The sequence below is a fragment of the Cynocephalus volans genome, chromosome 10 (assembly GCF_027409185.1).
Source record: "Cynocephalus volans isolate mCynVol1 chromosome 10, mCynVol1.pri, whole genome shotgun sequence".
Taxonomy (NCBI): domain Eukaryota; kingdom Metazoa; phylum Chordata; class Mammalia; order Dermoptera; family Cynocephalidae; genus Cynocephalus; species Cynocephalus volans.
Genome location: NC_084469.1, coordinates 15669841 through 15693637, shown reverse-complemented (window position 1 = coordinate 15693637; position 23797 = coordinate 15669841). Strand labels below are relative to the sequence as shown.

General features: G+C 46.3%; 1 protein-coding gene across 1 annotated transcript; it reads right to left on the bottom strand.

The window, feature by feature from the left end:
• Positions 1-495: 495 nt before the first annotated feature.
• On the bottom strand, positions 496-23217 carry LPO (lactoperoxidase). Its single transcript, XM_063109771.1, has 12 exons — positions 23142-23217; positions 22140-22227; positions 17547-17707; positions 16008-16125; positions 15465-15594; positions 14565-14771; positions 13012-13336; positions 11317-11477; positions 2852-3104; positions 1813-1986; positions 931-1168; positions 496-739 (listed from the first exon to the last, which is right to left on the bottom strand). Exons 1-12 carry the CDS (start codon positions 23215-23217, stop codon positions 496-498), a joined length of 2175 nt encoding a protein of 724 aa, XP_062965841.1.
• Between the last annotated feature and the right edge of the window lie 580 nt (positions 23218-23797).

The window sequence follows — 23797 nt, the reverse complement described above, 5'->3', positions numbered from 1 at the left end:
ATTCCAAGGCCTGCCTTTGGAAGGGAACAGTGTCATTGCCAGCATCTTTAGTCAATCATCAGACATTTATTGAGGACTTGCTATGTGCTGAGCATCATGCTGGGTGCCACCAGGGATACTTGGAAGCAGGCCAAAGCCCCTGGCTCAGGGAGCTTACAATCTAGTTGGAGAGAACAGGTGGAAAGTAAGGGTCAAAGGCCACAGCCTCAGTGAAGTCTTATTCATGGGAGAGGATGGGTTGCACGGGCAAGCTGGACTGGAAGAGTGTCTCAGAGTGTCCCATTCTTAACAGAAAGGAGGATTTCCAGACAGAGAGGATGGGGTGGAAGCGGTGGGAGCCAAGTGGAAGAGCTGGAAAGACTGAGGCAGCTGCCCTTGGTCTTGAGTAAGCTATTCATCTGGCAAGTGGAGAGAAGGGCTGAGACTGGGGTGTGGAGCACTAAGGGACTGGGTCATTGCACTTGCTTGAAATTGCACTGTGGACTGAAAGGAGCTTTACTGTGTAGTGTGGGAGGCTGTGGAGCCCAGGTCCCTAATTTCCACTGAGGCCCAGGGTGAGAGGTCCAGCTTATCAATGGCTGAGCAATCCACAAAACCTTGGGGGTAGTTGTTGGCCTGGAACGGGTCCAGTGGGACCTTAGTGATGTGGGTGTTATCACAGACAAGGCGTGAGAAGGACATTTTCCGTAGAGAGTCCTGCTGCTTTTCTGTGAAGACACCAGGGCTTTCCCACCAGAACCTGAAGAGACAGAAGCAGGGTCACTCCAGATAGTCTAGCTGCTGACCCCTCCCCACTCTGCCACAGGGGGTCACTGGGAACAGGAAAAAGCCCCCCATGCTGAGGAGCGGAGTTAGTCCATAGGCAGGACATTGAAACATGCCCCTTGGAGAAGGGCTCCCCCTCCCCTCTCTGGCTGAGATTTCACTTGCCTGTCTCCATCACGGATCTGCTGGAACTGTTTGCCTAGGAGGCAGGCCAGGAGAGGCCCCACTCGGCCCCTTTCTACCAGGGGCTCAGCAATGGCCCCCATCCAGATGTCAATGTTGTCTGGGGTCCCATATAGATCCAGTAACTTCTTGGCCAGCATCTTGTTCTGCAGCACAGAATCCAGCTGCTCCAGTGTCTGCGGCTGCAGGAGGTCACAAAAGCCTCTCCAGGAGTTGTACCCTAGGGTGGAGAGGCTAAGGCTGTCTCATCCCAGGGACTTCCTGACATGGCCTCCTATGGGGGCATACCCACTCCAGCTCCATCAGCCCCCAAAAGTCTGGGCTCACAGACAGGGGAGGCAGTGATCTGATGTTTTCTATCTGTGGCAGTTCAGTCTTGAGAGGGCTAGTAGGTAACATGGTGCTTCTATGGGTCTGGGCTCTATTCTAAGCACTGTACAAACATGTAAACTGAATAACAGAACTGTCAAGTAACTTGCCCAAAGTCCCTTAACTAGTTAATGGCATAGCTGGGATTTGAACTCAGGCAGTCTGTCTCTTAATTACTACATTAAATTGCCTTTCATGGGTACAAAAGAAGGGTCCAACAGTCATCAAATTCTCTCTACTCTTTTACGGACTTTTAAACTGGTTTTACAAGTTAGTTGATCTCTTTTTCATTTGAGGAAGTCCAAGATAGTACCAGATATGTGCTCCTGTTTCTGCATTAGGGAGAATGGAAGATTCCACATCATAGATGAGCAAAGTGGGTTTAAAAAACTGGCTTACCTTCTGTTTCAGAATTGATCAGATCTTCAAGGTTACAGAGGACAGTCTCCAGGGCCCCAGAAAGTAGTTAAAGTTCCCCCTCCCAGGCCCACTCACCAGGCTGCCCATGGTCACGGCAACGCTGGATGTTGATGGCAGCCAGGTCAAAGCCATGGATCCTGTGAGTCGGCTGGAAAAGCTTGCTGCGCAGCTCTTCAGTCATCATTTTATTCGATTTCATCAGCTTGGCCTTCTTGGCTAGCAGGCCCCGCACAAGAGGATCAGTTCCACCTGCCAAGGGAGACCCCGAGGCCATCCTTAGATGGGGGTGGGGTGATGACATCTTCCACACTGGTCCCTCCCCCCACCAGACCTTTTCTCTCAGTTCCAGGCAGGGCCAGCTGAAGGTCTCAGGCTGGAAGCAGGGAGAGAAGAGCACAATGCAGCCCGTAAGGTGTGCCAAGAGGACAGGGGGGTCCAGACTGCTGGCTTTGGGGGTGGCAGAAAGGGGCAGGCATGGAGTGATGGGATGAATGTCAAGATTTTTTTCAAGCTGTAGTTCATGGACTCAGCTCCTTCTCTCTCCATATGCTCCCCTGAGGAACATCACAGCGTGGGGAGAGGGAACATACATCTTTAGGAAATGGCCCTGACTTGGTAGGCCTTAAGTGAAGCCAGTTTCACCACAGTACAGCTCAGGAATAAAGGAGAGCTGGGTCCAGCCTCTGGCACCTCAGGGAGGTGGGAGGCTCTAGAGGGGAACAGAAAAGAACAATTTCTTTACCAAGCCTATTAATTCTTTCTACAGAGGCCAGAGAAGCTTAGTTAAGGTAAAGGAGGTAGGGAAATCCCAGGCACCTTAGGAGCCAGACAGAGGAAAGAAATAATACTAAGATTTATTGATTACCTCCTGTGTGTCAGGAACCATTGTAGGGTGCTCTACAGTTATATATATCATTTAATTTTTTGAATATCCTTGTGAGGTGGGTACTATTATTGTTCCCATTTTACAAATGAAACTGAGGCTGAGTGGAGTGAATTCGCCTGCTAAAGGTCACACAGGAAGTGCTTGGAGTGTGACTTCCAAGCAGATTTCCCTATGAGAAGGCTACAGAGTGGCAGAGCCAGGTGACAGCATTTCCCTGAAAGGACATACCATCTTTGACCATCCTCCAGGTGTTGAAGAAGAGGGTGTGCAGGGGGAGCTCTGGTTCTGGACCCCATGGCTGGTAATTCTCATCCAAGCGGGACATAGTGGAGGGGATCTCCAAATGGCCAAAACGAAAGGCAAAGGTAAAGACATTGGAAATTCGGGGATCCACAGATTCATTGTATCCTTGGTATGGGGGGATCCACTTCTGCATATCATCACCTAGCACAATGGGTAGGTAGTCCCTAAAGGTGATAATCTGCAGGATGAAATAAGACATGAGGAAAGGGCGTGAGAAGGCTTAACCCCCTGCAAAAGGAGGCTGGAAAGGCACTGCCACTAAGAGATATGAACAGTCAAAAATCAGATGGCAAAGGGATAGCATATGTACCCAGTTCCCATTCCTGTGACCATGGCAGACATTACTAATCAATCATATCATTCTTTCTGCTGATCTCATGATTTGTCTCAACATGGGCTTTACTAATCAGTCGTTTGTATTTGACACTGAGATAAACTCTCCTTATCATCTTTGCTCTAAGTTTATGACCTTAATGCTAAAGTGGCAGTCCTTGTGTGTCACTTTAATGTAACAATGTCATACTATTAAGCTTTTCCCCCTAGGCCAGGACAAGAAAAATGATGAACTGCAGGAATGATTAGGTATAACCAGGGGCAGTTCATCCAGTCTCCAGTTCTGAAAGAAATGCTGTACCAGCAAGAAGTTGGTTTCTGGTTTTGCTTTACTCAAGAACAATGAGCTAACACAAATAGAAAAAAATTTTCAGAAAAGAAAAATCATGCTCCATGTAACACAATAATTACATTAATTTTTAATTCTTTCTTTTTAGTCTTTGTCTATATAATATATATTTTTATGTAGTTGTAATCCTAGAGAACATATATCTTTGCATTCTGCCCTTTCACTTAACATTTCCCACATTTCTACATAGCTTTCACAATTATTTTAAATATGAACAATATTCTGTTGCATCCATTGGTCATTTTATTGATTTACTCTTAGGTTGCTTCCAAGTTGTTCAGTGGCATAACCTGTGGGGATGTCTGTGGAACAGGCGGTCTGTTCCTCAGGCTGTGGGAGGCAGCAGGAGACAGAACACTGCCGCTGGCCACAGTGGACCAGCCCAGCTGAGGCACCACACCAAGCTGGTCAGTCAGATTCTCTCTCTCAGGAATTTAGATTTTGGACACAGCTTTCTAAACTGTTTCAGATAGTGCTTGATTTGAGGGGACAGGTAGTCACATGCAGCATCATTTTCTAACATGTAGTGAAAAGCAGAGAAAACCCATCTGCACACAGAATGGAGAAAAATGGAGAAACAGAGAGGAACAGAGAGGAGACAGCATGAGTACTTGCCCTAATTTCAAATGGTTTCCAATCTCTAGCTCCAACCCTTTATGAGGCCCAACTACACTACCTTCCTTGGGGTCCCAGGAGAAACATTTTCCATTTGACACATGTGTAGGGTTGAACCAATACTGTACATCTGAACTAGATTGAGTGGGTTTCTTTTTCTTACGGTCCCCCAAATCCTTGTTATGACTGCATTATGTACCTCCCATATTCCTATGTTGAAGCCCTAACTCCCGATGAGACTGTATTTGTAGACATGGCCTTTAATGAGGTAGTTAAGGTTAAATGAGGGCATAAGGGTGGGGCTCTAATCCAGTATGGCTGGTGTCCTAGTAAGAAGAGAGAAACAAGTGACAAGACAGAATGTCTCAGCAAAGAAGTAGAAGTTATAAAAAAGAAACAAATTGAAATTATAGGACTGAAAATACACTAACTGAAATAAGAAAAAACACGGGATAGACTTGATAGTAGAGTGGAGATGACAGAGGATAGAACTGAAGATAGATGAATAGAATTTACTCAATCTTAACACCAAGAAAAAATAGCCAAAAACCCCCACAAAAAACCGCAAACAAGAGCCTCAGGGTTCTGTGGGACAATAACAAAAGATCTAATATTCCTATCAATTGAGTTTTAGAAGTGGAGGAGAAAGGGGGTGAAACTGAAAAAGTATTTGAAGAAATAATGCTTGAAAATTCCTCAAAACCGGTGGAAGATATAAATTTACAGATTCAAGAACCTGAATGAAACCCAAACCTGATAAACTCAAAGAAATTCACTCCAAGACACATCATAATTAAGTTTCTGAAAACTAAACACAAAGAAAGTTTTAAAATCAGCCAAAGAGAAATGATACAATACCTGTAAAGGAACAATTCAAATAACAGAGAATTTCTCATCTGAAACCATGCAGGCCAGAAAGAAGTGGCGCAACATTTTTCATGTGCTGAAAGAAAAGAACTGTCAACCCTGAATCTAGTATCTGGTGAAACTATTCTTCAGGAATAAAGGGGAAATAAAGACATTCTCAAAGGAAAACTAAGAGAATTTGTTGCTAGCAGACCTATCTTTAAAGAATGGCTAAAGGAAACTCTTTAAACACAAAGAAAATGATAACAGAAGAAGGCTGGTACTTTCAGAAAGGGGAAAAAGAAAACAATGTGATGGGTAAAATAAAAGTACACATAAATTATTTTTTACATTATGAGTTTCTCTCATCACATCTTATGGTTGAATCACCGTCTGATGTGGTGCTAAATGCATGTAGAGGAAATCCTTAAGACAATTACATTTAAAAAGTGGGGAAGGTAAAGGGACATAATAGAAACAAGTTTTTTATACTTCACTTGAAATGATAAAACATTGACACCAGCAGGTTGTGATATGTCACACACACACACACGCACATGAGGGGTCTTCAAAAAGTTTATGGAAAGATTTGTATTATTTTTCAATTCATGGAAAAATGGAATTGAAAGATAATACAAATCTTTCCATGAGCTTTTTGAAGTGCCCACATATACACGTGTGTGTGTGTGCGCGCGTGCGCATGTGTGTGTGTGTATTAGTCCATTTCTGTTGCTTATAACAAAATACCTGCAACTGGGTAATTTATAAGAAAATGAAATTTATTGCTTACAGTTTCAGAGGCTGAACATCCAAAGTCCAGGAAAAACATCTGGTGAGGGTCTTATTTGGTGGTGGCTTTGCAGCAATGCAGGACTCTCACATGGCAGAAAATGGCAGAGCAGAGGCAGAGACAGCTTCTCACATACTCTCCTTTTAAAGCCCTCAGAACCATGCCCATGACCACCATTTTTAATCCATTCACCTATGCATGGTCCTCAGACTCTAATCACCTTTTCAAGGCCCTGCCTTGAAATGACCATGATAGGATTTCCCACCCTCTTAACAGTCATAGTGGGGATCAAGCTACTAATATATAAAATTTGGGGAATACAGTTCAAGCTGCAATCAGTTTGAGGGGGATATTCAATGCACAACAATCTGCATCTTTCTACACCCATGTGTCTACCTACCTATCTATAAATACTGAGAACTAAGAAAACTACACAAAGCAATATATGAAAATGAAAATAGACCTCTAAAAAATGTTCAATTAACCCACAGGAAAGCAAAACAAAAAACAAAAAACAAACAACCCCCCCAATAAAAAACAGTAACAACAGAAGAAAAAGAAACAGAAGGAACAAACAAAAAGAAATAATAAAATGACAGATGTAAGCCCTAAAACATTAATAATTAAAGGTAAATGGTCTAAACACACCAGTTAAAAGGCAGAGACTGGCAGAGCACATATTTAAAAAGAAAGTAACTCAGTTATATGTTGTCTACAAGAAACTCACTTTATACACAGTGACATAGGTAGGTTGAAATTGATGAAATAAGATATGTCATGGAGACACTAATTTTAAAAAGTAGAAGCAGCTATATTAATAAAGTTGACTTCAGAGCAAAGAAAATTACCTAGAACAAAAAGCAATATTATATAACAATAAAAGCATCTATCCATCAAGGAGATAGAGCAATCCTAAATGTCTGTGTATCAATCATCAGAGTTTCAAAATACATGAAGCAAAAACTGATACAGCTGAAAGAAGAAACAGACACATTTTCAGTTATAGTACTGTCAGCAAGTGGTAGAACTACTAGATGAAAAATCAGTGAGGATCATGAAGAACTGAATAGCACCATCAACCAATAGGATCTAATTGACATTAATAGAACATTCTAACCAACAGCAGTAGAATATACATTCTTTTTAAGGATGCATGTAACATTCAACAAGATAGACCACACCAGGGTTATAAAACAAACTTGGACAAATTTAAAAGAATTGAAATCATACAGAACATATTCTCTGATCATGATGAAATCAAACTAGAAATCAATAACAAAAAGGCAACAGGAAAATCTACAACACTTGGAAAATTAATAACACACTTCAAAGAGGGAGTCTGAAAGGAAATTAAAAAATACATACTAAAGAATAAAAACAAAACATACCAAAATTTGTGGGATACAGCTAACTCAGTGCTAAGAGGGGATTTTATAGCACTAAATACTTACATTAGAAAAGAGGAAAGATTGCAAATCCATTATCTAAATTCATACCTCAAGAAACTGGAAAAAGAAGAGCAAAATAAATCCAAAGCACGCAGAACAGGTTAAGAAGAAAAATTATATGATCATATCGATTGATGTAGAAAAACCACTTGACAAAATTCAACACCTATTCATGATTAAAAACTCTCAATACGCTAGGAATAGAAAAGAACTTCCTCATTCTCATAAAGGGCATCTACAAAAAATTTACAATTAATATTATACTTAATGGTGAAAGATTGAATACTTTCCCTCTAAGATAGGGAAGACAAGGATGTCTGCTCTCACAACTCTCATTCTATATAGTACTGGAAACTCTAGCTACTAGAAAGTTCTAGGAATTTCCAGGTAATGAGACAAGAAAAAAAGTAAAAATCATATAGATTAGAAAAGAAGAAATACAGGCCTTTATTTGCAGATGACACGACTGTCTATGTAGAAAATGCCAAGGAATCAATGGAAAAACCCCTAGAACTAATTGAATTCAGCAAATTCACAGGATACAAAAACAACACAAACAATTATATTTTTACACACTGATAACAAACAAGCAGAAACTGAAATAAAATATCTAATACAATTTACAATTCCTCCAAAGAAAATGAAATATTCAGGTGCAAATCTAACAAAACATGTACAGGATCTGTATCATAAAAATTACAAAATGCTGATTAAAGAATCAAAGAAAAACATAAATATTGGAGAGATATACTGTGCTTACAAATTGGAAAATTCAATATTGAAAAGATGCCAATTCTCCATAAATCGATCTATAGGTTTAATGTAATTCCTATCAAAATCTCAGCAAGGATTTTTTTGTAGACATACGCAAGCTTATTTAAAAATATGTACGGAAAGGGAAAGACCTTAGAATAGCCAAAACAATTTTGAAAAAGAAGAATAAAGTGTGTTAAGGTTTACTTCATAGCTACATTAATTGAACATTGTGCTATGGGTGGAGGAAAAGACACATGTATTAATGCAATGGAATAAACAATCCAGAAACAGATCTATATAAATATGCCCAAATAATTTTTGACAAACAAAAGCAATTCATTGGAGAAAGTGATACCAGAGGAGAGGGTCTGGGGAGGCCCGATAGCTGGCCTCAAGGCACCCCATCCTCTTACCAGGTTCTTGACTCCGCCCCAGGAAAGAATTCAAGATCAGAGACACAGCAGAAGATGAAAACAGGTGGAATGTAACAGATAAGAAATATGGACTTCACAGAGATAGAGAGTGGCTTAGCTCCAGAGACTGAACAGGGACCACACCAAGTTTAATACAAAAGTAAGAAAGACACACTTATAGTACAGAGTGCAGGCTGGCTTAAGAGAGTGAGCAGCTGCTTGCTGAAAGTAAGTTTGATACAAAAGTAAAGCATACACACCTGAGCAGGCAAGGTGTAGGATGGCCCCAGGAAAGTGAGCAATGACCCTACCATCTACTGGGGTTCCACTTTTATAGTTTTGCTATCTAATACATATTCATAGCATCTAATGAATATTCAACTAAGGGGGTGGGTCCCAGTTATGTAACCTAGTTTTGCACATGCTCAATTGGTCTCTTTTAGGGCATGTTCATTGGTCAAATTCCATTGCATGCACCAAACTATTCAAGAATATTCTGTACTCTTTAGCACCTCTAGTGGAAGGTCATTCAAAGGATAAATTCCACTTCACTGAGCATGCTTGGCTATTAGGGTTACATATCCCTTTCTACTGAGTATGCCCAGCCCCTGGATTTGCATAAGTCTGCCCCCGAGGTCTCAATTTCCCCCATTGGTGCTGAAAATAGGTCCAATGAGCAACAGTAACTCTCTTCTAGAGGAGGGCCTAGAGGAAGGGCCTAAGACCTTGGGGAGTGGCTTGAAACCCAGAGGTGTGCTCTGAAACCTGAACCCGTGAACTTGAACCCTGAACTGAGCATCCCCTATCTCGAAAGGATAGCCTTTTCAATAAGTGCTGCTGGAGCAATTGGATATTCATAGGAAAAAGAAAAAAGAAAAGAAGAATTTTGACCTAAACCTCACTTTATATAAAAATTAACCCCAAATGGATCATGGACTTAAATATAAAACATAAAACAATAAAACTTGTAGAAAAAAAAAAAAAAACAGGAGAAAAATTTGGGGACCTAGGACTAGGAAAAGAATTCTGAGATTGACACCACAAGCACAATTCATGAAAGGAAAAATTGATAAAATGAACTTCATTAAAATAAAAATCTTTTGCTCTGCAAAAGACTGTTAAGAGGATGAACAAACAAAGTACAGACTGGGAGGAAATATCTGCAAATCACATATCTGACAAAGGACTCGTATCTAGAAATACGTATTTTTAAAACTCTCAAAATTCTGCACTAAAAGACAGAGTCCAATTTAAAAATGGACAAAATATATGAACAGATATTTTATTGAAGAGGATATACAGATGGCAAATGAACACATTAAAAGATGTTCAACATCACTAGCCATTAGAGAAATGCAAATTAAAATCACAATGAGATATTACAACACACATATCTAAAAGGATAAAATAAAACATAGTGATGACATCAAATATTGACCTGGATGCTGAGAAACTGGATCATGCATACATTGCTTATGGGAATGTAAAATGATACAGCCACTCTGGAAAGTAGTTCAGCAGTTCTTTTTAAAACTAAGAACGGACTTACCATATGACCCAGCAGTTGTACTCTTGGGCCTATATCTCAAAGAAATAAACATTTATTTTCATGCAGAAACTTATACATGAAGGTTCACAGCAGCTTTTTTCACAATAGTCCCAAACTGGAAACTATCCAATGTCTTTTCATAGACGAATGGTTAAATACACTGTAGTATGTCCAGGCCATAGAATACTACTCAGCAGCAAAAAGGAATGAACTGTTGATATACACAACCACTTACCCATAAATGTTTCAATTAAAATAAAAGCAGAATTTCAGCAACATTAAAAAAAAACAAACAAACTTGGATGAACCTCAAAGATATTACGCTCAATGAAAAAAGCCCATCTCAAAAGGGTGCATACTGCATAATTCCATTTACGTAACACTTGTGAAATAACATAACTACAGAGATGGAGAACAGATTAGTGGCTGCCAGGGGTTATGGATATGGGGGCAAATGTGGATGTGGCTACGAAGGAGTAGCTTGAGGGAATCTTGTGGTTATGGTACAGTTAAGTATCTTTATTGCGGTGGCAGTTACGTGAAGCTACACATGTAAGTGTGTAAATAAAATTTACACATTTGTAGATAAAATTGCGTAGAGCCACACACACACACACACACACACACACACACACACACACACACGGATGATTGCCTTTATAACTGGTGAAATCTGAATAAGCTCTGTGGTTTGTATCAAAATTAACTTCCTGGTTTTGCTATTGTATCACAGTTATGCAAAATGTTAGCACTAGGAGAGGCTGGGTAAAGGGCACAGGGGACCTCCGTGTACATCTTTTTGCAACTTCCTGAGAATCTATAATTATTTCAAAATAAAATGTTTAAAAAATAGGTGCATGGTGAATATCAACATATTAACCTTTCTAAGTTTCTTCAAGTTATTCAGCCCATCAACCATCTCAGTTGAGAAAGCCCATGACGTGTGGTTTAGGTGTGGAGAATTAAAAAGAAAGAGAATCAAATTAAAATAACCTAAATCACTGCTAGGTAGCAGTCCCAGGGGTGATGGAGCCTATGGCCCCAGTGATGGTACCAGGAAAGGCGTACTGAAGGGACCAACACATGAATGACTCTCCAACATTCTGAATCCAGGGATTCATTTGGGGACAGAGAATCTGGTTTAAAACAGTAAGACAATGGGAGAGAGGCAGTGGAGGAGAGAAAGGGGAAATGGAGTGTCGACCACAGAGAGGGTAGCTAGAGGTGTGGCAGGGAGCAGAGGCAGAGCCAGGAGTGGGAGCCAGGTGGGCATGGCGGCAGGGCTCTGTACCTGCACAAAGGCTCCCAGGATTTTCCGGGCTTCCTGGTAGAGCTTCTCTCCATCCCACTGAGGGTTGAGTCTGTTTAGTTCTCTGGCCAGCCGGTTGTGCTCACGGAGAAAGAGGGTGTGCAGAGTGGCCAGCAGGATCTGCTCTGAGGCTCGGGAATCTCCTGAAAGCCCAGAAGGCAGGAAGGTGGGTTCTCCCTGAGCAGCCCCAAGACCCAGTAACCTGCACAAAGAAATGATGGGGACCCTCTCCTAAGCCCCTCGTTCCAGTCAACTTAGGGGAAGTCAGGTGGAGAGGGATCATAAGAGGGATGGGGAATCACAGGTTTGAACCTCAGTTTTAGACACACACTTTTTTGCTGTGTGACCTTGGGCAAGTTACTTAACATTTCTGAGCCTCAGTCCCCTTATCTGTGAAAATGGGGATGATGTGGTAAAACCTACAGGGGACATACTAAAAAATAAAATGTTGCTAACGATAATCCAATTGCCTTTTAAGAAGAGCAGTTCAAATAAATGAGGGGCTCTTTGCAGAGCAACTTTAAAGGTTTCAGGAATGTAGTTTTGAGGGTAGGAGCCTGAGTAGGGCTGAAGTCCTCTGGGTAATAAAGGGACTAGAATCTGGAGATGGGGACCTCCTGGGGTCGGGGGAGAGGAACAAGCTTGGGGGGCCAGTTAAATGGTGAAAGACTAGGTGTTTCACAAGGGAACTTCTCTCTGCGTCCTCTAATCTTCAGTAAATTCCATTAAATTATAAACGCTTGGTGGTAGTGAATATTTTTATGAAAAACAGGAAAGGGCTTGGTTTTGTATCTGGATCGATGTAGGGTATGTGTGGACAGAAAATGCAAGAGATCTTGGCCTACACTTCTGCCTTCTGCCATGTCAGGGTGGCCAGGGGTTTGTCTCAGGAGACTGGATTTTTGGAGGAGGAAAGGTCTCCAGAAGCTACAGACAGAGAGGACCAGGAGAGCATGAGCCCCTGGAATGAACGGAATTGGGAGGCTTTGGTCTTGCACAAGTTAATGGAGTGGGGGTTTTGAGCCTGGGTTATAAAAAACCTTAAAAAATACATTCCTCTTAACCTAGAACTTTCTCTTCTAGAAAATTATCTTAATAAATGTATTAAAAGTGAGAGCAAAGGTTTATCAACAGGGATGTTCATTACTTAAACACCAACAAAACACAGAAAAACTAGAAATAACTAAATGCCTCCAAATAGGACGGAGAAAATAAGTTACAGTAACATATATCATGGAGCACCAGGCAGCCCTTAAAAATCATGTTGCAGAAGGATAGTTAATGATGGGGGTATATTAAGTGACTGCATCAGGTTATAGAGCATTATTTATGGTAGGACCTCTACGTAAAACAATGTAGAACTATATCTGTGTAGAAAAAATACTGGAAAGATAGGCATTAAATGTTAACAATAATTATCAGTGGGTGGTGGGATTGTGTGGATTTTCTTTTTATTTTCTTTGTGCTTTTCTGGACTTCCTTATTTTGTTTTACAGTGAACCCATGTTCTCAGATTCTTTATTCATCTGGGCCCTTCTGCCAGTCCTGGACCAGTGCCAAGGACAGCGGTGGCTTGGTGTGCATTTTTCCAGAAAGATGACAGTAAGGGAGCAGTGGTAAAGCTTCCCCGCATAATCCCCTTGTCCTTGGGCCCTTCTGTTCCTAGCCTAGACTCACCTGCCAGGAAGCAGGGCACACCAGCAGTGGTGTTGATGAATTCGCAGGGGCTTGGCTTCTTGTTGACAAAGGGCAGGTAGGGCAGCCCATGGTCCGAGACCTCCTGGTTGACAGCCATGAGGCCCAGGGGGCTGCTGAAGTTGCGGAGACGGCTGGCCAGGCTTGGCTCAGAGCTGTACACAAAGCTGGCGTCCAGGAAGGAGGTCAGAGCGTTGATCTGCTCTCGGGCCAAGGACTGATAGGGCGGAGTGGGGCAGACAAACCCAGCTCGGAAGAAAGGCATGCACTTCCCTTGAGTCTCCATCTTGGGGTCATTGGGTGGGAACTGCAGAGAGATCGGGGGTGGGTGATTGTGTAGGGGGCAGCATAGCTGGGCCCTGGCAACCTCTTCCCAGGGCAAGTCTGGATGCAAAAATTCTGATGGTGCCCTCCTGGGACGCTGGTACCGGACCCTGACCCCAGCTGCCTCCTGCTGACCTTACACACCCTGAGCCCATGATACCCTGAAGTTCATTACATCCTGCTGTGGTAAAAGAGCTGAGGGCGATCATTCATTCTTACACAGCAAGGGCTCCAAATTTTTGGTAGGGAGGGAGTCCTGAGATCCCTGGACAGGAAGGCAGCACATGAGATGAAAGAGGATTGTTAATAATTACTGCTAGCAACAGCCACCATTTGTTTATTTTGGACCTGCCATGCACCAGGCATTATGCATACTTTACCTCTCTTTGGTTCTCATAAAACCCTGTAAGGCAGACAATTAGGTCCCATTTTACAGATGAGAAAACTGAGGCCCCAAAAGATTAAGTAACTTGCCTAAGAGCTTACAAACTGGAAGGGAACGATGTGGGATTCAGATCCAGATTGACCTCATTCCACATCTTTATACCACAGCACATAGGCTTACTGTGTTGTTTGAACGAACACATGACTCTAACTGTAAAAACCCATGAGCAAGAAGAAAAGGCGCAACACTGCAAATTCCTCTCCCTTCCTGCTGGAAATTCCCACACATCTCTGCCGTCACTCTGATTCATCCATCATATCTTAGCTCCTTCTGGGAGCTGAAGTCATCATTCGGGATGACTTACAGCAGCATTCCACAAACTTTACTGTGCATAAGATGAGTCTGCTGGGGACCTTGGTAAAATGTACAATCTATTTCCCAGTGTCTGGGTAAGTCTTGTAATTCTGCATTTCTAACAAGCCCCCAGGTGATACCAATGCTGCTGAGCTGAGGATGTGGACCACCCTCCTGAAAGCTTCTCAGTTTCGCCATTAGTAGTTTACTTGTCTATTTCCCCCACTAGCCCTTTGTCTTTGAGAGCGGGAGCAGTGTCTTATTCACCTTTAACCCCCCAGTGCTTAGTGCACTGCCTGGCTCAGAGTAGATGGTTAATGTCTACTTACTGAATAAACAGATAAGTAAGTGAATGGACGCGTGTGTGAGGCTTGGGAAGCTATGGAATTAGAACCTGGCTGATGGGCTGGGAATGTCTGCTACATCAGGGTGAGCAAGAGGTTTGTCAGGGACGTCAGCTGCAGGGGCCTACCATGATGGGGAAACAGTTGTCTCCCTGGATACAGTGCTCATCACACTGGGCTTTGGTGTACTCGTTACTCCCCAGCTCAGTTTCCGGGGCAAAGTCCAGGTCGTGGTCCACAATTTGACCCCATTGCATGAAGAGCAGGGACCTGTTTTGGTCCAGAACATCTTCCTCATTCATATAGCGGACAATCTCGTTGGATACCTCACGGGCCTACAGATGGAGAGAGCAGGGTGGATTGGAGGAAAAGTGCTTTGAGATTCAGATTCAAGTACAGTTTATCGAGTACCTACGATGTTACAGGTACATTTAATCCCCGTGAGGAGCCGAGGTGGGTGGCATTATCCCATTTTTGTGGAGGAGGAGACTGAATCTTAGAGAGGCAAAGTCAATTCTCCAAGGTCCTGGATTGAACCCAGGTCTATGTGACTTGATGACTTGAAAAGCCAGTGCCCTTTCCATTATAAAGACAGAAAACAAAGACAGGCCGCCTCTGAAGTAAGTCCCATGGAGGGGCCAGGTGTCTGGGAATAGGAGAGGGGCTCCGGGTAGGGGCTGCCAACTCAGATGAGGCAACAGATAGGACCTCCAGGCACACGACAGCTGACGCACTCCGGGGGCTGGGGCAGGGGTAAGCGCCAGCGGGATGGGGCAGGGAGGCCATCTGCCTGGGAGACCCCAGGGTATCTGGCCTTTGGCGGCTGGGACGTGACCCTCACGTGGCTGGGCTCCGGGCTCCGAGCTCTGCTGCCCTCTGGTGGCATTTTGGGGAACACCTCCAGGGAGCAAGTGCAAACCTCCATCTCTCTTCGGCGGCTCCCACCCTCGGGAGTGCGTCCCCTCGGCTCTGGCTCCCATCCTTCCCCGCACGCTTCCGGGCTCGCCCCACCCCCGGCCCGCCCTCACCAGCGGGAGAGGGCGGCCGTTCCGCGTCTTCCCCGGCGTCCACCCGAAGGGGAGGGAGAGCCCGTCCTCGTACTCGGCCGGCAGCCAGCGCGCCAGCGCCCTGTTGGCGGCGCCCAGCGCGGGCTTCATCCTGAAACCAGCAAGACCCGCCCTCAGCCTCGGCCCCGCGGCCCCAGGGTTTGCGGCCGTGCGGGGCGCCCACTGGCCCCGGGGTTCCAAAGCTCAGGACCCCAGGGGAGAAGGGGCCGGGAGCCTCTGCCGAGAGAAAGGGGACTGAGAGGAGGTGCCTCTCACTTGGGGGGTTTCTGAGCTGCCCCCACCCCCTGAAGGCGCGGGACTCCTCTGCCCCGGTGCGAGGTGCCCGGGGGACCGCTGCAGGCGTGTCATCTTTAGCAGGCTGGGGACCCAAGTCCTGGAGGCTAAGGCAGGGGGAGTTCTGCTTGGTATGCCCAAGGGGCAGGCGGGCAGGGCCGGGCGAGGCTGCGCGCGGAGGGAGTTGGCAGGATCGGCCCCCCGTGGACCCACCCGCCCACGCCCAGTCACCTGTTATTACAGTGTCCCGTGATGGTGCGGTAGGGGCTGTTCACGTCGCATTTAACCATAGGAGCAGGGACCTCACAGCCCACCTCCCAAGACAGCAAAGTCAAGTCCGGGCTGGGAACTAAAACAGAAGGGACCCCAAAGGGGCTGAGTTCTTCCTCCATTGTGAGGCACGGGTGGGAGGCAGGAAAGGAAACCGGGGTGAACTTACATTTTTTGGAATACATCCCATGTTCTAAGTAAGCATTTCTCAGGTGGTTTCTCATTTAATCCTAATGATTCATTAAGTAAGAATTTTTATTCCCACTTTACAGAGAAGAAACTGAGATCATGGTGCTTAAGAAGCTTGCCCGAGGCCACATAAATAGTGAGTAACTGGGAATGCACCCAGAATTGCTAGTAACTCCTTGTCTACTAGATCAAGATTCATTTGAATCTACAAATCTTTCTTTTAGATTGAAAATACCCCTGGGAGGTTAAGCATATGCTAGTATGAGTTAGTTTAATTAGATTGCTTTTCTTCCAAAGCTTTGCTGACATCTAAAGTACCAAGCAAGCAGGTATATAGATAGGAAAGATGTTGGGAGGGACGGGTAATCAATCTTTAAGTCGGGGGCAAGGGTGGTCTTGGGAGGAGTAACAGAGTGGGGGCTTTTGACAGCAGGAGGTTTGATGTGGGCACAGCATGGAGCGAGCTACCAGCCTGCTCATGCAGCCGGTCATCCATACTAGTGTCTGCAGTGAAGGGGAGCCCAGGGAATCTGGCTCTGTGGGGACTTCCTCGAGGGGGACCATCTGTGAAAGTTGGCAGGGACTGGGGTTCAACCCTCAGCATCTTTTGAGTCTGAGAGTCCAAAGTGCTCCCTCCTCCTCCCTACCTTGTTCCAGTTTCCTTCTTTTGGAGCTCTGGCATTTGCCCAAGCCCTAGACCAGGTATCCTCCCTCACTTGATGTTTTCCCCAGGAGACCCTGCAGCCTCTTCCTCCTGTCGGGACCAAACCCCTGCCTCCCTGACCCTCCATGGGCTGTGGCATTTGGTTGGGAGTAGGGGTGGAGGGGAGGAGGAAGTCACGACCAAGCCATCAGTTGATTGTTTCAGCTCCACATTACCCAGAACAAGAAGGAAATCTCATCTCCTGTAACATAATCCCAGTAAATCCTCCTGGTGTAGGTGACTTAAATGTCCCCTTTAGTAGTAGAAGTGGTGACACTGTGGTTTGGGACAGGGAACCCATGTTTATTGACTTAAGCACCTCCTCTGGGCAGAGGTTTTACGGATGGTATTATACAACGGGCACCAATGTCCGCTCATTAAGAGTTGGCAGTGTGACCTTGCTAGGTCTGAGTTCCTTGGTCTGCAAAAAGAGCATTGGCCTAGCTGTCCTTTAAGCCCCTCCCTGCTCTGCCAGTCTGGTCTACTGATTCTGAGAGAGACAGGAGTGCCTCTCTAAGTAGATAGCTCCTACAGCAAGTGCAGCTTTTGGGGGCCTCTGCTCTCTCCTGGCCCTTCCTGCTGTTGGAGGGCTAGCGGGTCTTCCATACCTGTGACGTTGGTCAAGAACGCCTTCTGCTTCAGTCTCTTTAAGGACTCCTCCCACACCTGCCCGTTGCGGATGGCCGTGCGGGTCTGGCCTTTGGCGTGCTTGAGGTACTCTGAGAGCTGTCGAGTGGTGGGAGTCTCAGAGCTCAAGGCAGTCTTCAGCCTACAATGGAGAGCAATGGAGATCATGACCTGGCGCCTTGAAGGGGGTTGCTGGCCCACCCTAGGGGTGGGAGGTGGCGTGTGTGTAGGGAGGAGCCGCAGGGGTATGGGCAGCAAGCACATGGACAAGCACTTCTGTGCTCTCAGGATTGTTCTTCATTTCTCTTCTAAGGCCTCTGACAAATCTCTTCTGGGAGAAAGAGGCTGCCATAGTCGTTAAGGTTTGTTAGGCCTGGTTCTGAGGGAAGGCAGGTGGATGCACGTGAGTGGTGCCTGAATTCCTGTCAGAGTGTTGCACCTGGGCTGGTTGTGTCAGAATCAGCTGGGGCACCTCAAAAGCACCAGGTCTCAGGACATGCTGATGCAGACTTGAGGAACCCCTCACATGTGGCTGGCATCTCACTGAGCCTGTGGACTGCAACTTCTAGAGTTAAGATGCTATGGGCCTCCAGATCTGCCGTGAAAACATCCTTTATTGTGTCGGCCCTAGAGCTGTGCAGGTGAGTAGGTGTGGTCTGTGTAGCGTCCAGATGATTGCTAAACAGCTTGGGTGAGATGTTCAGCCTTTTGATTCCTTAATTTCGCATGTGTAAAATGAGAAACCCAAAACCCTTCTACTAAGAAGTTTGTGACAACACAGAGGCGTCCGAGGGCAAGGTGGTGTTAGAGAAGTCCCTCCATGAGAACCCTCTACTCCTCACTGTGCCTCAGTTTCCCTGTGTATGAGATGAGGGGGTTCTATATGAGGTGATCTCTATGGCTCTAAAACTCTGAAATATTGGAAGTGGCTCAAATTCTCACAAAAGAGAGCCCTGCTTTTTGGGTACAATTCCGTGCCTGTAATGCCTGGCCTGTCACTACACATTAGGCCATCAATCTATTTAAAGTGTTAGAGGGCACAGTGTCTCAGCCTGAGTGGCTTCATGGGTGAGTGGGACAGCCACCAGGAGGACTATGATGATTTGGTTCTCATCACCAGACCTACTGCCTTCCAATCTCCCCGCAAACTTGATTAAAAAGAACCCAAGAAATAAGCCACACTGTGTTTGCTGCTCTTACAAAAGACAGCATGGCCAGTAGCCCAGACTGGGCACTGTTCAATGGTAACCACTAGCCAAATGTGGCTATTTAAGTTGAAATTTATTAAAATTAAATAAAATTAAAAATTCAGTTCCTCACTTGCACTAGCTACATTCAAGAGCCCCATAGCCACATGTAGTTAGTGGCTGTTATAATGGACAGTGCAGATATCTGTCTCACCATTCCAGAAAGTTCTATTGGACAGTGCAAGCCTAGAGCATGGGCCTAGAGCCAGACAGCCCCAGATTTCAATCCTGGTTCTACCAGGATTGGTTTAATTATATGACCTCTGAGTGACCTGCCCCTCATTGGTGCCCCGGGAAACATAGTTTACTTATATCAGGGACATACATATGAACTTTGGAACAAACTGGCTGGCTTTGACTCCTGATGGCCACATACCAGTTGTGTGCCTTTGGGCAGGTTACTTAACCTCTCTGTGCCAGTTTCCTTATTGGTAAAATGAGGATAATGATAGTAACCTTAGCTTGAACCACGTTATTTGATCATTTTTAACCACAAAAACAGCTATATTATACAGTTCGGTTTAGTACTCCACAGGATTTTTGGGAGGAATGAATGGAAAGCACCCAGAGCTGCATCTGAGCCAGGGTGAACACTCACATGTGCCAGCAGCATCAGCAGCGTTAGCATCAGCCAGGTCCCGAAGGGGCTGGTGGGAAATATTTTAGAGTCCCCCCTCCCACCCCACGTCCGAAGGAAGGAAGGACTCCACCTGAAAGGTCCCACGCATGGGTCGGTGCTCCTCCCTTCCTCCCCTGCCCTGAGCTCCGTGTGGCTCTCTGCCTGAACGCTGACTCTCCAGGGCCTCCCCTCCTTCTCTGCGTTGGGGATGGGCTCCATGGGAGCAGGAATGTCTTTGCAGGAACTCCTCGCCATCTCCATGGCCTCCACCCTGGTCCTAGCTTCCGTCCTCTCCCATCTGCACAATTGCAGTAGCCTCCTGACTGGTCTCCTGCCTCCCCTGCTGTCCCCTCCCCATCTGCTCTCCACATAGCTACTGGACTGATCTTTTCAGGATAAAAATCAGATGATGCCACTCTGATTAAACAGCTTCAATGGCTTATCCTGGAATGTGGACGAATCCACCTGCTACTGTGTTGTATACTCACAATGTCGTGCAGCCATCACCTCCATTTAGGTCCAAAACATTTTCATCATCTCCAAAGGAGACCCCGTACCCATTAAGCAGTCATTGCCATCTCTCCCCTCCCCCACCATGTCCCGGCCCCCACTAAGCTATTTTCTGATTCTGTGGCCCTTGGGGCCCACCTCTCTGCTCTCACCTCATGTATGGTCTTCCTTGTCTGCCACCTCCACCAGCACAGGCCTTCTTTCTATTTCCTGAGCACTGCAGGCTCTTTGCTGTTCTCAGCTGAAATGCCACCCCTAGCTCTCTGCAGGCTGGCTCTTTCTCATCCTCCAGTGGCCTTCCCTGATCCCAGTGCCCAGAGAGGCACCCATCACTCCGTTTATTTCTATCATCAACCTCACCACAAACCATGATTGCTGGATTGTTTGTGTACTTGTGTCATAGAATATTTAACTGTGACTCTTTATGTATCTGTGAGGTGCCTACACCCAAGAACTAGCCAGTGGCTTTTATTCTATCCCCCACCTTGGAGTTGCAAAAGGATTGAAGTTGAGGAGGGAGAGAGAATTTCATCTGGAGACAGTTGCTGAAGTACTGGGCTTTTTCCTCCTGCCACCATGGGGCTACCCCTTTACCAGTTTCCTTCTAGGGAGAGAGGCCCTAAGAGGAGGCTTGACTGTGTCCTGGAGTCTTGGCCAGTGTTTGATACCTGCCTAAAGAGCCCGATGGAGAGAAGTGGTAGCTGGCACTTTCCGCCTACAGCAGAGTGAGAGAGACAGGGCAGCCCTGGGCACAGAGCTGTCCTGCAGCAGGGCAGAGCTGTTAGTCTGCTGGAGGGACCTGGCCCAAAAGGGGTGAGGAGGGGCGAGGGAGCAAGCCAATGTTCCCCGGCTGAAGGTTGGAGCTGTGAGCTGCTGGACAGAGAATTTTCCAGTTTATAGAGTTGGCAGCAGAATCTCTGAGAGACCAGAAGTGTGTGTGAGGAGAGACTTTCTGCCCCCTCCAGGCACTAAGTTGTCCGAGGGAGTTAGATGTGCTGCCTGGGCCAGGGGAGGAGGAGTCGTCCAGTAAGAGGGAGTAGCAGACAGCGGCCCCATCCCATATGGGCCTGGCTTCGGGCAGTTCTGAGCTGAGGGGACTGGGAACCTTGGGCTTTGTTTTCTTATGCTGACATTTTAATTCCTGAAATGATACTGTTCTTGGGACCAGAGGTGACCAGCGTACGTTTTCTCATCTAAAAGTCACCGAAAAAGTGACAGGACTGCTTGAGGGTTCATTCAAGGACCCAGGAGGGAAGGCCCAGGTCTCTTGTAAAGGGACAGTGAGAGGAAAGAATAAGGTAGTTTTTTGCTTGGTACAAGTTTAATCTTATTTCTTGTCTGCCCTCTTGCTAGAGTGAGGGCTGGCACCAGCCTGTATCACTTGTTCTGGGAAGCCCAGGCTTCCACGTGGTTGGAGGGAGGCTGTCTCTGCCGGTGCCCGGCGGGCTCCTGGGCTCCGTCGGATACTTTAAGAGGCTTGCTGAGCTCCTGCCTGGCTGCTGCGGGTGTGGCCACTAAAGGCTCACACCTGTAACCTGCTGGGCACTTGCTTGAAGCCGTTGGAGCTGCCTGGCTGGAGGGGCCCAGGACTTACACAGGTGCTGGCACACCTCCCCCCAGCTCACACCTGCAGCCACCTGACTGATATGGGCAGACAAAAGCTCCGTCCCTTGCTCTGAGGTGGGACAGGCTCTGAGGAACAACTTATGTCCCAGGTACCCCTGTGGGGTCAGGCCGAGGCTAGACCCAAAACCACATCCTTGTCTAACTTCTTCCTTCTACTTTTGTTTCCTTCATTCCCCCGCAGCTTCCCTGAGAGCACTCCCTTAAGACGTCACCTGCATGTTAATCCGCATCTCAGGTTCTGCTTCTGGTCAACCTGACCTAAGTCAGTCAGTGAATGAGGAATTTCAGCCTAGAGGCTTTTTGAGACTCTGGAATGCATGACCCAAGGAAACATTGGGGGGGGGGGCCACGTGGAAGAAAGTCCTTACAAGATTAGATAAGGTGTCTTGTTCCAAGGTACCTTACAGGCTGAGGATTTTCTGGGGGCTATTGCTCCTGCTTGCCAGTACTTGGGATAGGCAAGTTTTATAATTGCTTTGGCCCACTGGCTTGTCAGGGCTGGCCTCGATGCGCTTGTCGCTATCAGGGAGCCTGTGAAGGGAAGTGGGTGTGTGCGCGTGCATTTCACATACCTGGTTCGGGAATCCAGGAAGGCCTTGTTGACTTGGACCTTGGCCTGACTCACAGCGTCGGAGATGGCAGCAGTTCTGGTGGTCTGTGCTTGGGGGTGGGGGAAGCAAGAAGCAGGGTATCAGACCCCGCCACCTTGAGATGCCCTTTGCTTCTGTCTCCCTCTTTCTCAGCCATTACTCCCAACCCTCAAATCTGAGCAGGCAGGAGATCAAGATTAGGAAAGTTTCACAAGAGTCCTTAAGGGGAAAAAGCACAGAATGGGAAGAATACTCTGGGATCTTCAATAAGATGTCAAAATTGCTCTTTGAGATTCCACTAGAATACCCAGTGATGGGATTAAGGAGTGTGACCACTCAGGTTGGCTTGGGCTCCTGCACTGTGAAGATTGTTGTGGTTCCTGGTGAGAAGGTTGCATGCACTCTTAAGCAGGTCTGTCAAAGAGCTTACTTTCAGGACCCTGAAGTAGGGAAGTGGATGGCGTGAGGTAGAGGATTCCTTGTTTTCACTTATATTGGGGTCTGGAGCATGGGGGTCGGGAGCCATCCTCTGAACAAGGAGAGTGTAGTGGGTTACATAGTGTTCCTTCCAAAATTCACATCCACATGGGACCTCAGAATGTGACCTTATTTGGAAATAGGGTCTTTGCAGATGTAATTAATTAAAATGATGTCACACTGGATTGGGATGGGCCCTAAATCCAACCACGGGTGGCTTTGTAATAAGAGAAGACACACAGAGTAGATGGCTATGTGTAGACTGAGGCAGAGATTGGGTGGTACAGCTACAAGCCAAGGAACTCCAAGGATGCCAGGAGCCGCCAGAAGCTGCAAGAGGCAGGAAGGATTTTCCTCTAGAGCCTTCAGAGGGAGCGTGCCCACACCCTGATTTTGGACTTCTAGCCTCCTGGACTATGAGAGAATAAATTTCTGTTGTCTTAAGTCACCCAGTTTGGGGTGCTTTGTAATGGCAGTCCCAGGAAATGAGTACAAGGATACACTTACCTCTTGTGGCAGACACCGTAGCCTGGAGCAAGATCAGGGACGCCAGGAGGGCTGGGAGTTGGAGAAGAGCCCTCATCACTGAAATGAGACCCAGGACAGTGTTGTGAGCCTCGCTAGAGCCCCAGTGGGAGGGACGGAACCACAGACAGCAGAGAACAGGGGAGGGGACACCACACTAACTAAGCGACTGCCTTATGCACAGGCCCTGCTAGGTCCTGGAAGAGATGGGAAGAGGCAGTGGTGGAAGGGGGGAGCTTAAGTTTCAGGGTCTGAGGTCCCGAGCTGTGGTTCTGCACTAGCTCCAACTAGCTCTGTGACCTTGAGTGAGTTACTTTACATTCTCTGGGCCACTGGCCTGCCCAGTGAGGGGATGTCCGATTCTGCCCTGACAGCCTGTGATCCTGAGATCCTGTACCTGTCCTGTCACCGGTGTAAGAAATGCTGTTACCAAACCCGTAACATGTCTTTGGAGTTCTCCTCCCACCTTCCCTTCAGGACGTCTTGCTGCCTGCAAGCAGGTCTCCTGTGGCCCACTCCCTGAGAGTTGACACTGAGCTCCTCCCCTCAGAAACCTAACAGGGGCTTCACCTTCCCTCAAAGAACCAATGTGATGAGAACGTATGGAAGAAAGTTGTGACAAAGCTCAGAGCTCCCCC